The sequence below is a fragment of the Coffea eugenioides genome, chromosome 5, assembly GCF_003713205.1.
Source record: "Coffea eugenioides isolate CCC68of chromosome 5, Ceug_1.0, whole genome shotgun sequence".
Lineage (NCBI taxonomy): Eukaryota > Viridiplantae > Streptophyta > Magnoliopsida > Gentianales > Rubiaceae > Coffea > Coffea eugenioides.
Window position 1 is genome coordinate 2,585,984 of NC_040039.1, and position 17,295 is coordinate 2,603,278.

Sequence of the window (17,295 nt, forward strand, 5' to 3'; positions counted from 1 at the left end):
TAGTATTTGCTAGAACAGAAGAACCGTTAAAAAAGTTGCGCAATGCTGTAACATATTTACTTCAAGACAAACTTTTCCTGTTTATATATGCTTAACTAATTTGTCGAGCTTACAAGAAAAATCTTCAAATTCAGCATCCATGGTACACAACAGTTACCAGAAATTGTTGGCTTATTTTCATGACTAAATGTTATGAAATTTCTCGTGTAATTGTCAAGGAAACCACAAGATGGAAAAGGGAGAAATGCAGAAGAATTTTACAATGACTGACTTTTCTGTTCTGCTAACCCCTTTGTTTGCCTCTATTGTTTGATCAGGGATCAACTGAATTTCCCAATGTCGCAACTAAAGCTAGTTAAGATGAAATTTGGAGTACTTTTCAATAATTTTCGTCAATTATTGCTAACAACTTATAAATAAAGTTTTATTCAAGCTTAAGCTACATAAGTTTAATTAGTTTCAAAACTAGGATTTTCATTTTGGCTTCTTACCTTCTATACATATATACTATTTTACTTCAAATAAAAGGTGAGGAGTGCTTGACCAGTGGAACAATATTTCATTTTTTATGTTTCTTATTTTTATGTAGTAGTTCTTTTTCATTCTAAGAACAAGAGGTGGTGAAGATGGAAATTCTCAATTAACAGTAAAGTATTTAGGAACAGTCTGCAGTTGTTAGAGAGTTACTTAACTACAAGAGTATTGCTGCACATTTCCAACCTCACAGATCAAGAAACCTTCTCAAATTGTTGAAAAATAGGAATTCAATCCCTTTTGGTAAAAACAAATCCTTCGCCTGGGGGAAATGCTAATCAAGTTTCTTGAATCCTTCATGAACGCTTCTCTTGTTTGTTGTGGGATAAGCCAACTGAGGATTGACTGCGGTTGAGTGATAATAAACAGGAAAGGTTATTGAACGACGAACACATTTATCTAGATGCATCATGCTGAATTCTAAAGCATAATTGATTCTATAAATTCATGACCACAATATTTTTTTTCCATGCTCCTCTATGAAGGCAGTCATGTAAGTAAGACAAGCACTCTCATTCAACATGCTACCAACAGGCTACTGCGGAAGTTAAAGAATGTAAATTCTGACATACCAGCTATTAGAAGTTTATGACTGCTAAAATGCTAAAACTACAAACCTACAAGCAGAAAAAGGACAAGATCATGAGAAGAAAAGAAAGCTCCAGAATAGAGTAAATAATAACTTTGTTCTGTTCTTCAATTATATGTCAAGCCGTAACAGAAAAAGAATTCACGTCAGAACCTGAGGCCACAGCAGACAACTATTGCTAGCAAATGACCATCTGGATAGATCTACATCAGGCATGCAGTGATTTCACAATGTTGAAAGCCATATCTTTAAACATGTAAGATATATATATTCAAAAACGATGTCTTTGTCTCATTTGTTAGATTAGAGTTCAACTAAATTTCCCATTATAGCAATTAAGAATTAGAAAGATAAAAGCAGCTAAGAAATGAGATTAATTTTTTTCAACCTTCCAAGATCTAGGAATTTCATTTTGGCTTCTTACTTTCTGTAGAGTATTCTTTTCTTTTCTCGATATAAAAGGTAAGGAATTCTTTGTCAGAGCATGACTATTCCCTTTTTTGATGTTTCTCGTATTCATACTGTAGTTCTCTTTTATTGTCAGAAAGAGGGGTGGTGAATATGGACATGCTGATCTGAGCACATGAGAATACGTTAAGGAACAGTGCAGAGTTAAGGTGCAAAGCTTTGTAACTACAAGGTATTGTCGCAGATTACCATCCTGACTGATCAAACTGTTGGAGTCTAGGAAATCCTCGTCTAAAACCAATTCCTTCATCTATCTTGCTTGTTGCATCCTTCAAGATTGTTTCCCTTGTTAGTTGAGGGCTAAGCCAAATGATCATTGACTGAAGAAAATTAGGAGGAATGGTTATTGAAGGGTGAACACTGATTAGCCTAAGATGCATCTTACTGGATTCCGAAGTATAATATTTGTATAAAACAGCACAAGGATACCTTGTTTCATACTTACTTGTCAAGGCTCAAGGCAATCATATAAGAACAGGACCGTATTTAACACGCTATTGACAAGAAGAAAAGAGAGCTCCAGAGTACAGAAAATTACAAGCTTATATATATGGTTGTACAATACTATGTTGATCCATAAAAGAAAAAGAAAGCATGCTAGCAAAGGACCATCTGAATAGTTCCACATCAGCCATGCTGTATGTTTGATGAAATAGGACACCTTAGAACAGGTAAATATGTAGATAGTCAAAAACAATGTCTAAAATAAAAAAAGACAATACTATGTTGATCCATAAAAGAAAAAGAAAACATGCTAGCAAAGGACCATCTGAATAGTTCCACATCAGCCATGCTGTATGTTTGATGAAATAGGACACCTTAGAACAGGTAAATATGTAGATAGTCAAAAACAATGTCTAAAATAAAAAAAGATGATAATTCTTGGATTCCACATGATCGTTTCTCTTGTCTGTAGAGGGCTAAACGCAAATGAAGAACAGGGAGAAATTTCCTTACCTATGCCGTACCTGTTTGATAACCTAATTCAGCACTTAAATTTAATGGATTTCTTAATATATTCAGACCATTTGATAATAAAAAATTGAGCATCTGAATTAATTAACTGGCATTGAATTTCCTAGACAAAACTTGCTCTCAAAATTAAGTGATAAGCTGTTTATTTATCATTGAATATGATATGTATTCAAATGTATTAGATTTAATACTTAACAATTCAATAAATTAATAGATATAGACTTCATATTTCAGTTTTCAGACTTCAGTTTTATCAAACACACAATGTCTCTTCCAAATGAGGAGAAAATGCTTATATATGAAGTCATCAGCACACTAACAGCAACACTTTGATCAAGATGTTATTTTGGAAGTCAAAAATCAAAATGAAGAACATCACTCATTAGCCAGCTCAGAAGCTTTCAGTTAAAATAACATCTTAACACATCATAAGAAGAAGAAAAGAGACAGTGCCAACATACAGCAAGAAACGACACTTTTCACAAGTAGAATAATATGTTCACAGTAAGCAGAAAGCATAATTTTGCTCCTCTTCTGGGATCTCATTTATAGAAAACTGTCAATTGCTAAAAATAGATGGTCAGCAGCTCGCGAGACAACTCAATGCTTTCATTGTAATGTCAACAAAAAGCCACATGCGCTGCTGAACCTGTGACACTTGCATGAATCCTAATGTGGTATGCACACAACAATTACAAAACTGCACACAGCTGATAATTTAAGTGGCGTATACTCCAGTTGAAGAGTAGGAGTAATGCAACTATTGCGTTGGCCTTGCGTTAGGATTGCAATTGACGACCCCCACTCAGTAAAGCATCTAAGTTAAGTTACCCGACACTGTGTAGGATACCGTATGTCAGGGAGCCTGCCGACAAGTAGCCTATCAAGCTTGTTTGTCTGATGATCATATGAATAAACAATTGTAAAGCAACTGGGCTTCTTATTTGGTAGGTCGAAAAATAATATCTTCCCAGTAGGGAGGTTGCCAACATAAGCTGTTCCCCTTGCCAAAACTTCTGAAGGCAAGGGAATGTCATGCCTGCTCCAGGATTTACCTTCATTAATGTACGAATGACAAAACACCTAAGAGTTTCAAAATCAGTGGGAATCAACAGACCTATACGTCTCATGAATTGTACAAGCTCCCATCTGTATCCCTTTATCCTGAATAATGCATCGTCTGGCAGTTCTATCAATTGGAATTTCTCTATGTTGAGATCAAAAGAAATCAGCCTTCTACAATCATCCTCACAATCAACTACCCAATACAGGATCCCACCAACCAAAGGCTCTCACTTGAAAAGATTTTTCTATCGAATTTTATCAGACGTACAAGTGTTGAGTAAAAGAACTGAAATTCTACGGGTGCTTCTGTGTCAGGGTTTTCTAGTTGATCAGATCTGGCATCAATGTAGACTGGGATGAGTATTAGGATGCCACCATGATATGATTGAGCACCAATACTTTGAAAGGCACTTGCACTTGTGCAGATTCTTGACCCTTTGAAGCCTTACAAGTATTTCAAAAACCAAGTCATCTGATAACTGCTTCTGTTATGAGATTATTGAGCCATTTACAGCAATGCCTTCTGCTGTTTGATTAGAATTCTGACGATTCCTCTCATCCATTTTTTGATCATCAAGTGTCTGAATCCATGATCTTCTCCTTGGAATATGGTCTGCTTCTTCCAGGTGAGCTCAATCAGGGATTATTCCCCAAATCCGTGGAAAATACTAAACTTGGATGTAGGAAGATATCCTACAGGAAAGATAAACAATCCCACAAAATAATACATCAGTAGCCTTGGACTAATACATGTATGTAGATTGCTAAGATTTCTATAGCATGGTTTCCAAACCAACAAAGGAATCAATTATACAATCGGACTCCAGCTTCTACAATTTGGCAACTATCAAATAAAAGAAACTTGATTTAATTCCTAGGTTTCCAAGATAGTAAATCAAGTTCCCCCACAAATCCTATCGTTCTCTTCATAAGAGTTGGAATCCTTATTCCTTTATTATTTCATCTACATTTTCCTGTTTTCTTATTATATCCCATCTGGTTTAGATCCTAGAATAAAATGTATAAAGCTACAGCAAAGAATGTAAACAAAAAAAAAATCCAATTTCTAATATGATATGATATGATGTCTGCGATTATTATTTCGCAGCATAAGAAACTTGATTTAAGTTCAACAGCGTCCACTACTTCCTAATGACCCTCACTGAGCAAAAAATCTAATGGGGCAAGATTTTCCTCTAGAAAAGTTACCCCAACACCAAAATTTGTAGCATGACGTATCTGAGGTGGGCTGCCAACCAACAGCCTCTCAAACCTATTTTTCTGATGATCATATGAATAAATTGGCACGCAAGCTGACTTCGACTTCTTCTGATCTAGTAACTTAAGGTTGGAAAACAATATCTGGCCGGTGGGAAGATTGCCAACAAATACGGCAGTTCTCTCTTCTGAATCTGATCCAAGTGGCCAGGGGATATATTGCTTGATCCAACATTTGGCTTCATTACCATCATGATCTAGCAAGTGAACCCCAAAACAGACATAATCAGAATTCAACAGGCCTAGGTGTCCCTTGAACTGCACAAATTGCCATTCCTTTGGATGGACTAAAAATTTGTAATCCGGCGGGGGTTGAATCAGATCAAACCTGTCTTTCTTGAAGTCAAAAGAAACCAGTCTTGGCTGATTATCAAGGCAATTAACAATCCAATACATTACTCCTTTAACTAAAAGGTACCCTGTTGAAAAAATTCCATCAACCACAATTCCTGCCACTGGCTGCAGTACTTCTCTCCGTGAACAAGAACCACAACCAAGAGTGAGAATTTCAGCTTCAAGCTCATCAAAATCGGTGCCCTGTCTTTCAACTTTGCGTAGCTTCAGCAATTTATACACCCCACTATTAGAAGCATCATATCCCAAAAAGAGTTTTGTACTAGTATTAACAGAATTATGATCTCGGAAAACAGGGTCTGGAAGAATCATCTTTTCTCCACTACAAACATTGCAGACAAACACAACGTTCTGATAAAAAACACAAGTGATCCCATTGATCACCTCTGTAATTCCACCAAAAAATTTCGACACGGGCATTTTAAAACTGCAAAAGAAGGGCTCTACGGGCTGCTCTTCAACAAGAACGGATGAGTAGTAGAAAGAGAGTTGTCTGAGACCGGCAATGCGTTCAGGGATGGAAATCAGAAGGCCACCGCGGTGAAAACTTCGATAACTGGCAGGGAACTGAGGACTGCTGATGATTGAACACCAGCTTTTCGAAACGCATTTGTACTTGTGTAGGTTCTTGACCTTTTCAAGCTTCATCAGCAAACCAAAGACCAAATCATTGGGCAACTGCTGCTGCAGCTTTTGCTGGGTTATTGAGCCATTACTTGTTGTAACCATGGCTGCTCTGATAATCTTCTTCCTTCTCTTGTTCATCTGTTGCTTCTCATCTATGTTTTGATTTATGGTTCAAAGTCGCGATTACGGGTCATGGTTGTGGGCGGCCAGGACCGTTCCACATCCATCTCGGCATCGTATCAGAGGGTTCCATTCCGGTGATGACTTGACCGAAACTTTGAACCATGGTTTTGATCATGATCGAACGCTGTTTCGTCCATGATCTTGTATAAGTTCTTTTATTAAACTTTTGGCTTGGTTAAAACATATAAATACATTGCCCTGATCAGACTAGATGTCCCTAGAAGACTCCTGTGGATTTGGAATCCTTGGAATCCTTATCCGTCAAGGATTCCAACAATGTTTTCAATTTAAAAGCTGATGGAAAAATGCCAAACGAGCTCAAAAAATTCTCAATGTTTGGCAACAACATTATGAAGTTCACAAAACGTAAAAAATGTTGTGGTTTGAGCTTGTTCGGTTTTCTTGCCTTTTTTTAGTTGGTAAAAGGCAAAATGCTTGAGTTTTATGTTAAAAAAAATTAATTTAAGATCTTTTAAAGCTATTATAAATATACTCATTCAAAAGTGTTTGGGTGAAAATATTTCTCATAACATACATTAAAAATGGGAAAATTACTCCTTTTACAAAAAAGATGACAAAAATTACTTCTAATTATATTTTGAAATTCCAAAAACCCCATCAAAGTACTATACACTTAAAATTTGATATGCCCAAAATAAAATCATACTAAAACCATACTAAAATAATTTAGTATGATTGAAGATAAAATCATACTAAAAGTTAAAATTTGATATGTCCAAAATAATCTATAGAACCTATAACATTCAAGCAAAACAATTTGGAATGTTTTTTTTTGGGTACCTTGAGAACACCTTGAAATCAAATTTTATACATAATAGTTTTGCATTTTGTCTTTTATTAATTAAAGATAAAAAAAATTACAAATGACTTTAAAATATAATGTTTTAAAACTAAAATTCATTAAATCGATTATATAATATCTATATCTATATAAATTTGAGAAGAGATTTTTAGCAACAAGCCTCCATGCATCTTCCCATTACCAATTCCATTTTTCTAGCATTTCACATTTAATTTAATTTATAAAATATATTTCTCTCAACTTCCACATCTACTCTTCACATTTGAAATTGTTGGTTAGTTTTGAAAATTATTTCATTTCAAATTGTTGGTTGATGTGTATGTTATCCTATTTGAACTTCAACCTATCACGTTTCCGATTGCCTTGCGTTATTTATGGTTCTACAACAATTAAAACTTCTATAAGATCATAAGAAGAGATAACAAATATAACATCCTTTCATGCTTTCTTATTAATTTAAATAAGTAAGATTGTTTACACTCCATTTTTGTTATTCACACTTCAATAATCATTTTGATCATATAATTTTCGGTAATTAGACTATATGATAAAACAAATGGTGGAACTGCAAATAATAAAAAATTGAGTGCAAATAACATTTTCTTAAGTAAGAAGTGGCTCCCATGCCTTTCTAATTAAAAAAGTAGTGGCTCCGCTTACATAGGAATTTGGTTTGAAGTTTATTAGTGGGAGGGTAAATAAAAAGAAAACATTGCCAAACTTAGTAAAAGTAAAAAAGTAAATGATAATATTTTATCTTTAAACTTAGTAATCCTAAGTAAAAGGGCAAAATTAAATAGAAAACAAAAAGGAAATAATGTCGTGGATTTAAAAAATCAAGAATGGTACCATTCATGAAATCCAAATTATGAAATCACTAAATAAAAAATAAAGTACTACTAGCCTTTTAACGTGGAAACTTTTTTTTGAAACATTCATTTTTGATAAAAAATAATGATAATAACAACACCAATTCTACCAAATTTTTTTTAAAAAGTAATATTATAGTTTAAGAGAAAGATATAGAACATTCAACCCTAAAATACTACTTAATTTGTATATATCTGGCCCAAATTTGACAATCGATTTGAATAAGAGTGCAAAACCCAAACATTAAGGATAACTTTTGGTATCATTAATTATTTTATGTATTCTTATTGCTGTCTTCATATGTAAATATGTATTTGGTATGTTAATATATATATATATATATATATATATATATTGATTGTAGTACTTGAGGATATTATATATATTATCAGTTTTTCATTTCCATTTTTAGATACTAATAATTGCAACCATTGTAATTAATTTTTAATTTTATATTTTCATTATGATAGGTAAAGTTAAATATATTGGGTCGCAGGGATATGAATTTAGAGGTTACGTATAGAGGGAGGAGCGAGGGAAGAAAATGGTGAGATGTTGAAAAGTAGCAGGAAAGGTTGAAGAAGAAATATGGGTTACAAGGATGGGCGGAGAAAGGAGAGGAGAAGAAAGGGAATTGCAGGGATATGACAGAGATGACAAAAAAAAATAATAGAGAGGGTGGTATAATAATAGAAGATATGAAAGTCGTAGGAGGCATCTGATGACTAGCTGGCGTATAAGAGAAGAGGGAAATGATGGTGATTTTTAATAATTTTGAGAACTTTAAAAACACATATTATGGAGAATTTTTTTAAAAATATACATTAAAGTTTAGGAAAATTCTAATCTAAATGCAGTCAACAATTTTAGGGGCACAAGATACGAGAAAGATTTTTTTTTTCTAAAAATGGAAGAAAATAAATTGGTTATAATTTATTTTTTTATATTATAAGTTTTGATATATGGGTATAACATAATATGTTTTGTCGGATATTGATAAATTGACTTTTTTAGAAAACTCTTTTCATCTTACCATCCAACCTAACCCTCTCCTTAAATGCGTTAACAATTCTTTTATCATGTAAATCATTATGTATTAAATTTTTTTTCAAGATATTAAGCATACACTTCTTTAAAATTTTTAGTCTATATATATATTTATTATTTTGTACCACAATATATAAATATATAAAATATTATTTTGATTTGAAATATAACCCCGTGCATAGCACGGGTCAAAATACTAGTTATTTCAAACTTGTGAATTTTTAGAGCTCGTTTGGTGCTTTTTTTCCTGTGATAATTTTACTAGAAAAAGCATAATCCTTGAAGATCAAATCCAATAATTTATTTGAGATATTTTCAAAGTATACATACATGCATGCATACATATTTGTAGTTACCAACAATCTTTAAAATTGTGATATCTTTTCCTACTAAGAAGTGAAAAGTAAACCCTAAAAAACGCCAATGACATTAACTTTTAGGGAAATATTATTCGCACTTTACTTTTTGTTTATCATATTTTTATTATCTTATTATAGTTTTTGCTAATCGCACTCTTCTTTTTACCTTATGATTTTCATTTAGTACACTTTATGATAAAACAAACGATGGGAGTGCGATTGACAAAGAGTGAGGTGCAAATAACATTTAATCTCCTAACTTTTATTGGTAATTCATGTCATGTATAGCGAAGATAAGCCCTGCACAATATTTAAGGGGTTTTTTTTTTTCCGTGATGCTTGTTTGACAATAAGAAGTGAAGCCCTCCCCCCACTAAAAAAAAGAGTGAGATTGTTGTGAGCCAAAGATATTAACATTTTTTTTTGGGTGCTTAATATTATGTTCATAGTGACGGCATTTTTTTTTTTTAAAAAATCTTACTATGATTCCAAAGCCAAGGGGCAAAAGAGTGATTAGTTGAAAACAAAGGCTCCGTTTGGATTAGTTATTTTTGGAGGTATTTTTTAAAAATTTTACTTTAACTGTGTATATGAAAAACTTAAAAAGAAGCAAAAGTGTAGACTCAAAACTAAATGGTCGGAAGAAAAACTTAATAGTTTTGGACCAAAAGCATTGATCCTTTATTAAATCTCCCAAAACAAGCATTTGTTTATTATTTCCATATAGCCAAAAACTATAATGCCAAAATTTAGGTTAAATAATAAACATATTGTTTCGAGAAAAAAAAAACCAATATATTTGCCCATAATATGAAAAAAGAAGCTAATAAAATAAATTAGCCACATTTTTGTAATTTCATTTCATCCTTCATCGAATCCGGATCAACAACCGGTCCAACCCTACTTTTCCACAACGCGCGACGGGCAAAAAAGAAGAAGGGCCTTATTTATTTATTTTATTTATTTAATTAATAATACAAAATCCACTACCCAATAGAACTCCGCCAAGTGCTCATCTTGCATTCTGATTGGCCAATTCTACGTGCTTGCCTTTTCTCAATTGATGATTTTTTAACTCCGTCAAATCTCCGTTTTCTCTCTTTGATTCAGATCTCTCCCTCTCTTTCTCTATATCTTTTTCTTCCTCTCTCCACCCCCAAAATTTCCCCATTTTTGTTGGAAAAAAAAGGGATTTTCATTTTCTAGAGAAGATAAAAATGGACGCTTTGGATTCAGTATTCGATCCGCTGAGAGACTTCGCCAAGGATAGCGTTCGTCTTGTCAAGAGATGCCACAAGCCCGATCGGAAAGGTAAAATTTTTATTCAATTTTGATTATTTCAGCTGCGATTTTTTTTCCTTTTCTTTTTGTATTTGATTTTGGATTGATGATTGTTTTTTTTTTTTCGGATTTCAACTGCAAATTTTTTCTTTTTTTTTTGGTATTTTATTTTGGATTGATGATTGTTTTGTTTTTGGCTGGTAGAATTTACGAAGGTGGCGACGCGGACGGCGATCGGGTTCGTGGTGATGGGATTTGTGGGGTTTTTCGTGAAATTAATCTTCATTCCCATTAACAACATCATCGTGGCAGCTTCTTAATCGCTAATAGGTATTCTCTTTTCCATTTTTCTGAACAATTGTTTTGATTATAGTGCAATTTTTTTTTTTACCTTTGTGGATTATTGATTTAATCACATAAAATTGGATTAACCATCTATTCGGGGAAATATGCTTATCTGGGATGAATTAATTATGCTGGATATCTCAATAATGTAGGAGTTAAGAAACAATTTGGACTATTATTTTGGAGTTGACTAAGGATATAGTAATTGGGATTAGGGAATTGGTATTGGAACTAACAAATTTGTTAATTGACTTATGTGACCATGTGAAATGACAAGGTTACCCATATTTTTTTGTTCCACGTACTCCATTTTCTTTTATTAAGGCAGTAATTATAGTGAAAGATTTGGTCTATTTGTATTTTTACATGATTAGATAAGTCAGGGAGGAGTGCCATTTCTAATCATAGGAGAAGCCTTTATGCCTTGGAAAATTGTCAGTACTGATCTGATCAGTTGCTGAAGAATGATGGAATTTGTGATCTTCTGTACTCGTGGATGGGACTTTTTTTCTATGGTTTTGGTGGGGGGAAAAGAAAGAGAGAGAGGGGGGGGGGGGGGGGAGAGTAAATGCGTCACAAGTCCTAGAAGATCAGGTTTTCTCTGCTTAAAAAATTGAATATTTCCAAAGTGTCATTCACAAATTAAAGCTTTTGTCCCCACAAAAAGTTTCAAAAGATTTGTATTCCACACCTAAATATAGATAGGTGTATAAGTCCATCCATCAAAATTAATTTTCTGCGGCTGTTATGTTTGTACTGTTGGATTTACTGTTCTTTTCAAACTGTTAATAAGTTATCTAAAAAAATGGATGTGGAAAATGGAAAAGGAAAAGGAAATTGTGTTGATTATTTGGAAGTGTCATGATAGCTTGTTATGCTCTTAGCCACTTGTGCTGGTAGTTTAGTCAGATTGTTACTGAATATGCTAGTTAGAGGTCTTGTGAAGTTTTGTGTTTCTACAAGCAGACTCTGGTTGTGGCTAAGTATCTAACTTTGGTTTACTCTTGTGGCTAAATGGGATGTTCATGCATGTGGCATTGTTTTATTGGTAGCTTGAGCCTGATGTGCTGATACTTCTAAGTCTGTTCATTTGGTAAGAAACATGACTGTGTCATAGAGGTAATTAAACAGGTTTGAAAATGGGCTTATCTCTCCCTAGTTTGAAATTGAGGAGGGAGATATGGTAAAAGGGTCTCCAATTTTTTATGCTTCTTTTCGCCCTTAGGCTCTTGAGGATGAGAATAAAGGCCTAAGCTCCCGTTGACTTGGTGAGAGAGCAGAAATGCAAAATTCTAAAATGAGATTCCCTGTGACTTTCAATGTATTCATACTCCTCTCATTTCTTGTAACAGAGAAAGTAATGTACATTCGAGAATATTTACCTGGTTGACGAAGTTGTTTCCTTCTCCCTCAGTTTTAGTTAACATCATTACATCAGGGTGTTAAAATGATCACTGATTTGTGTGATTTTATGAGTTGGGTGTCTTAATTAACCTTTTCCCTCGACAAATTTGGGCAGCTGAATTTCTCTTGATGGATATAAAGGTTTACTTTATAGGGATGCTCAGACTGCTCATGTGTGGAGGACAAGAATTTAATTTTTGTTTGATATTTCCGGAGGCCACTCCTGTGAAATCCCTAGGATTCAAGAATTTTGTTGTTAACTATTGAAGTGGACTTGTGTATTGTCTGTGCTGACAACTACCTGGTGACATGTTAGAGTTGAAATATGAATGAAAGTTAGTCTGTATTGTCTTGTGTACTTATTAGAGTTGAAATATGACTGAAAGTTAGTCAGTATTTGTTGCTTGATGCATGTATTGTCATGTGTACTTATTAGAGTTGAAATATGCCATGTTAGAGTTGAAATATATGACTGAAAGTGGACTTGTGTACTGTCTGTTCCGACAACTACGTTATTTTCTTTCAAAAATATTTACTTTTAATTAACGAGGAAGATGTTTTTGGTTTTTTGCTGCTGAAGTAAATGAATGTTTGTACAAGTGATTCATTTAATTCATTCTATGAATATATGTTATAGTTTTATCTTTCTTAATTTTCCTTGAATCAGTTTCTCTTATATGTGTAATGTACTTTTTTTATTTATAATGAATGCTCTGACATTTTTCATATATTTATTTCTGCATGGGAACTTAGTCAATTCATGGTTCTGTGACATTTTATGAGCCTTGACTAAGTTTGTTTAAGGTTGAATCGATGAATATCCGGCACAAGCTTAAAGTAATGTCCATGCTTATTAAGAAATTAATAAAGGTGGAACAAAAACAATTTGGCCACTTTGCCTGGCTTGTTTGTAGTCCCAGATATTTTGGGTCATGTTTTACTCAATTGCAACTTGAAGAGATGTTTTTGATGGCTTTAACAGTTCACATTTAATGCTTGCTTAATTTATACTATTTAAAACTAGACGTGTGCGTTCCATTCAAGTAGGTTGTACTGATATTTCTAGATATTGTTTTGCTAACTTTCCACTTTCTTTATCTCTTTTCAGGTAGCAGCTTTTGCCTTGAGGAACTTGGATTTACTTTTTTGAGGAAAGTTTGCTTAGTTGTAGTTCTAGTCCCTTGGGATTAGGCTAGAAGAATGTACTTTGATTAGTGATCTTGAACTTGTATTTTTTACTGATGGAAGTACTAGTTATTAAATTCCATTCCTACAGTTCAGTTAGCTCCCCTGCTTTTGCATTTTGCTCACTCTATGCAATTAATTGATAATCCCCAAGCCTTTCTCCGTCGTGTTGAAAATTAAGACTCGGAAGTTTTGCGGTGGTGCAAAAACCTTATGTTCTGTTTGATATGTTTGATATGGTTTTTTCCTCCTACCTCTATTCTGACGTATGAGCCCGCGGTGAAGTTTAAAATCCGTGCTTGTAAATTTTTTGCCAAGGATGGATACATTACCACAGAATATGGTGCTTACCAGATTCCTAGCGTTCGTGTATTCTGCTTATTGATGACCAGTGAGACAGAGGTCATCACTGTTTTGGCTGTGCCATTTTTCCGGAAGTCAATTGTTTGTTTCTCTTTCCTTTGAGGACCTGCATTTTTTCAATTAAAACTTCCAGATTCCTTCTTGTAGATAAGGCAATTTGAGTTTGTTTGGATAAGAATTTATTTGGATGATTTATTTGAAATAATTACTGGAGCATTTTTTATGATGTGATGTATGTGAAATAAAAAGGTGATTGAGAAGATAAAAAGTTGATTGGAATTTGTGAAACAAATTATTTTATCTCAAAACATTTCAATCTAAACACACCCAAGTAAGAAAACTGAATCTTGTCTATTGTTGTTGGCATCTTAAAAGTTAGTTGTGATCTTGCAATTCAAGATAAAAAATCGGATTATCTGTTTCAGATATACCAACAATTCTATAGGAGGTGCGATGTTGCAAGTAGGGTGATGCTGAGTCAAGTAACTCGACTCGAGCTCACCAGCTATTGGGTCAACAGTTTGACTCGAATTCATTTTGACCGAATTCGAACTTGAGTTCGAGCTCCTTATTTGAGTTTACGAGTCGAGCTTAAGTTCCAATATTATAATATATATATATTTAATTTTTTTATATTTATTATTGTAAAATGTTAATAATATCCTTTATTTAAAATTATACGTAAAATATTAATTTTTATTACATGAGTTGATTAGACTTGAACAGGTTCAATTAAACTCGATTACACTTGAATAGACTTGATTGAGTTTGATTTGACTCGATTAAATTTAATTAAATTCGAGTTCAAGTTCAAGTAAGATAAACTGAAATTGAGTTTGAATTTGACCTCAACTTCTAAAAGCTCGACGAGTTCGAGTTCAATTATTTTTATCTCGAGTTGAGTTTGAGTAGTGCACTACTCGAGGTTAACTTGACTTTAAGCACCCCTAGTTGCCAGGGTAAACTAGATAGAGTGTATTTTGATACACGTCACTTGTCCCATTTTGTTTGGAAATCTATTAGAGTACGTAGAAACAAGGGATTACTTGATTATGAAAATCTTGTAAGACATTCTTTAATTACCTCTTCACCTCGCATGCACTTTTTTCAATAAGGTTGGAACTAAATTTTTTTTCTAAAAACACCTCCAAACACAAAACACAAATTCTTAACCACTTGGACGAATAATAAGGTTGGAGGTCATATCAGAACCGGAAACTAACAAAACCTAAGGGAGGGAGGGATTTTACGAAAATCAAGTTGCCAAAATACGTCACTTGTGATTTGTTACCATAAATTTTTACGAAAATCAAGTGGCGAAAGGAAAATTTGCAATTGAAACATTACAGAGAGCAAATTTTAACATCATAAATACCCTTGTTAGCATATTAAGTTTAATTGCTGAGATTTTTATAGTATTAAAATTCATTTTTTGTTATATTTTGGTTGTAGATTTTTTTGATTATTTGTTGTTATTCATATTTATCAATGGGTCTATAACTGAAAAGAGTAATTTCGATATTACATTAAGTAAAATATATAGAATAATATACTATTTTTTGATACTATATATGATTTGATTCCTGTTGATAAACAGTAAATTCTAATATTTTTCTTTAATGTTTAGGCTGGTATTAGATTAACTAAATAATATGCATTATTGAGGAGCAAATAGTGGAATCATGTTATTTTTTCTCTCTTAATATTACTTTTTAATTGTTAGTTGAATCTAGATGTTACAAGATAATAAACCTCAAGAGAGGTTTGTGTAGGTTTTAAAACCTAAAATGAGGTTAGTGAAATAGTCAGAAATTCCAGGTAAGCTTTTGAAATTATCCCAATTTTTTGCCCTACGTATTCTTCTTCTACCACTAGTGCAGTAGCAACTCGTATTTAGAGCCGACTCACATAAAATGACGCTCCAGATCTACTGCTACAATGTCGGGCTCGAGCATTTCAAATGATTTGATTCTTGATCTGCTCCTGCAGTAACCACCACAGTCTCTGTTACGATTCAGGTGCGTGTCAAAATCATGGCGCGCCTGATTGACAGTCCAAAGTTCGTTGCAGTGCATTTAAAGCGATCACTTTCTGACCCAAGAGCTCATCAGTATGTCTTTAGGGGTTACGTACAATGCCGGTTCAAGATTTATGCTGCAAGATTTGATTCAGTGAGAAATTAATTTCAACCTTACTTCGTGAACGCTGAAGGACCCTCCTATTTCATCGCCTAATTTCTGGGGGGCTAAACTTGATGGATCCTGTAATGGTTTGCTCTGCGTGGAGTATGCCTATACTGGAATCATTCTGTGGAATCCATGGGTCAGGAGGTTCGTTAAGGTACCTTATTCCCAGTTCCAAAGTAAATCATCCAGGGGCCCGGTAAGCCATGGTTTTGGGTATGATGATACTACTGACGACTACAAGGTGGTGAGGTTAGATGATACTACTGAAGACTGCAAGGGGCCGTGGTTTGATCCTTACGGAAGTCGCTGTGGTATTCAGCTTTATAGCCTGAAATCAAATTCTTGGAGAAAGCCCCCAACTTTACCTTGCAGTTTTTCGTCTACGGTAAGAGGACGGGCTGGGGTGCTTGTTAATCGTGCTTTTCACAGGATTGTAAATGGTGGAGGGATTCTTGCCATTGATCTTAGGACGGAGGAGTACAGGCTAATGGAAAAACCCAAGTTTTTGGAACGCAACTATTGGTGCTGGGAGTTGGGGTCCTTGGATGGTTGCCTTTGCTTGTTTCCTAAAGAGTTTCCTCTTCCTTCTTCTCTTGCTTCTTTTAGTGCTGGGATTTGGGTAATGAAGGACTACGGAATAGAGGATTCTTGGACTCATTTAAGTCTTCAAGCATCAAGTGCTGGGTATTCTTCTGCAATGGGCCCTATTGGATATGCAGAGGGAAAGACGCAACTGGTTTTGCAGAATGATCAGGGAGACGTTTTATGGTACGACATTAGAAACAGCGAGTTGGTTGGGAGCAGTAAGTTTCCTGGTTCATCAGGTGTGAAGGAAGGATATAGCTGTGTTGCCAGCCTTGTTCTACCTTATGGTGGTGGAGGAAATGCCATGAAGTGCACTCAAGCAGATATTATATCAGATGTGTGGTCCTAGAAAGTTGGAAGATGATGAAGGCTAGAGAATTGGTAGTATACTTCGATTTGAAATTCTTCTAGTATTAATCTTTTTAAAATAAAGATAGCATTGGCAGCGATCATACAATAATATATTCTTCAAATAACTCTACATGTTGGCAGTAAGAGTATCTAGCCTTTCTCTTATGTCCTCAATGTTTTAGTTTGTTCTCTTTCTTGGCTGGTCAATAAAATGGGCTGATCTTGGGGACTTTTTTCCTTTAGTTTATATTGCTTGAAAGATGTGACCAAAATAAATCTTATTCATTGTAATTGACACCTTGACTGCTAATTGCAATCTTGTGATTTAAGTTTAAAAGTTGGATAATCTGTTTTGTGCTTGAAGAATTGGGAGGGGATTTAAAAGATGAATTCAAGCTTTTGCCATTTACCTATCAATAATTT

The 17,295-nt window shown here is 34.1% G+C and overlaps 3 protein-coding genes across 3 annotated transcripts; 2 read left to right on the forward strand and 1 right to left on the reverse strand.

Annotated features, from left to right (window-relative positions):
* Window positions 1-4,780: 4,780 nt before the first annotated feature.
* On the reverse strand, window positions 4,781-6,028 carry LOC113770336 (putative F-box protein At1g47790). Its single transcript, XM_027314757.1, has one exon. The coding sequence runs from the start codon at window positions 6,026-6,028 to the stop codon at window positions 4,781-4,783; it is 1,248 nt and encodes a 415-aa protein (XP_027170558.1).
* A 4,233-nt stretch (window positions 6,029-10,261) lies between these two features.
* On the forward strand, window positions 10,262-13,512 carry LOC113772375 (protein transport protein Sec61 subunit gamma-1-like). Its single transcript, XM_027316969.1, has 3 exons — window positions 10,262-10,483; window positions 10,658-10,783; window positions 13,311-13,512. Exons 1-2 carry the CDS (start codon window positions 10,390-10,392, stop codon window positions 10,771-10,773), a joined length of 210 nt encoding a protein of 69 aa, XP_027172770.1. The 5' UTR covers window positions 10,262-10,389; the 3' UTR covers window positions 10,774-10,783; window positions 13,311-13,512.
* A 2,271-nt stretch (window positions 13,513-15,783) lies between these two features.
* Window positions 15,784-16,870, forward strand: LOC113770339 (F-box protein CPR1-like). The gene is made up of 2 exons (XM_027314759.1): window positions 15,784-15,879; window positions 15,962-16,870. The coding sequence occupies exons 1-2, from the start codon at window positions 15,784-15,786 to the stop codon at window positions 16,868-16,870; spliced, it is 1,005 nt and encodes a 334-aa protein (XP_027170560.1).
* Window positions 16,871-17,295: the final 425 nt, after the last annotated feature.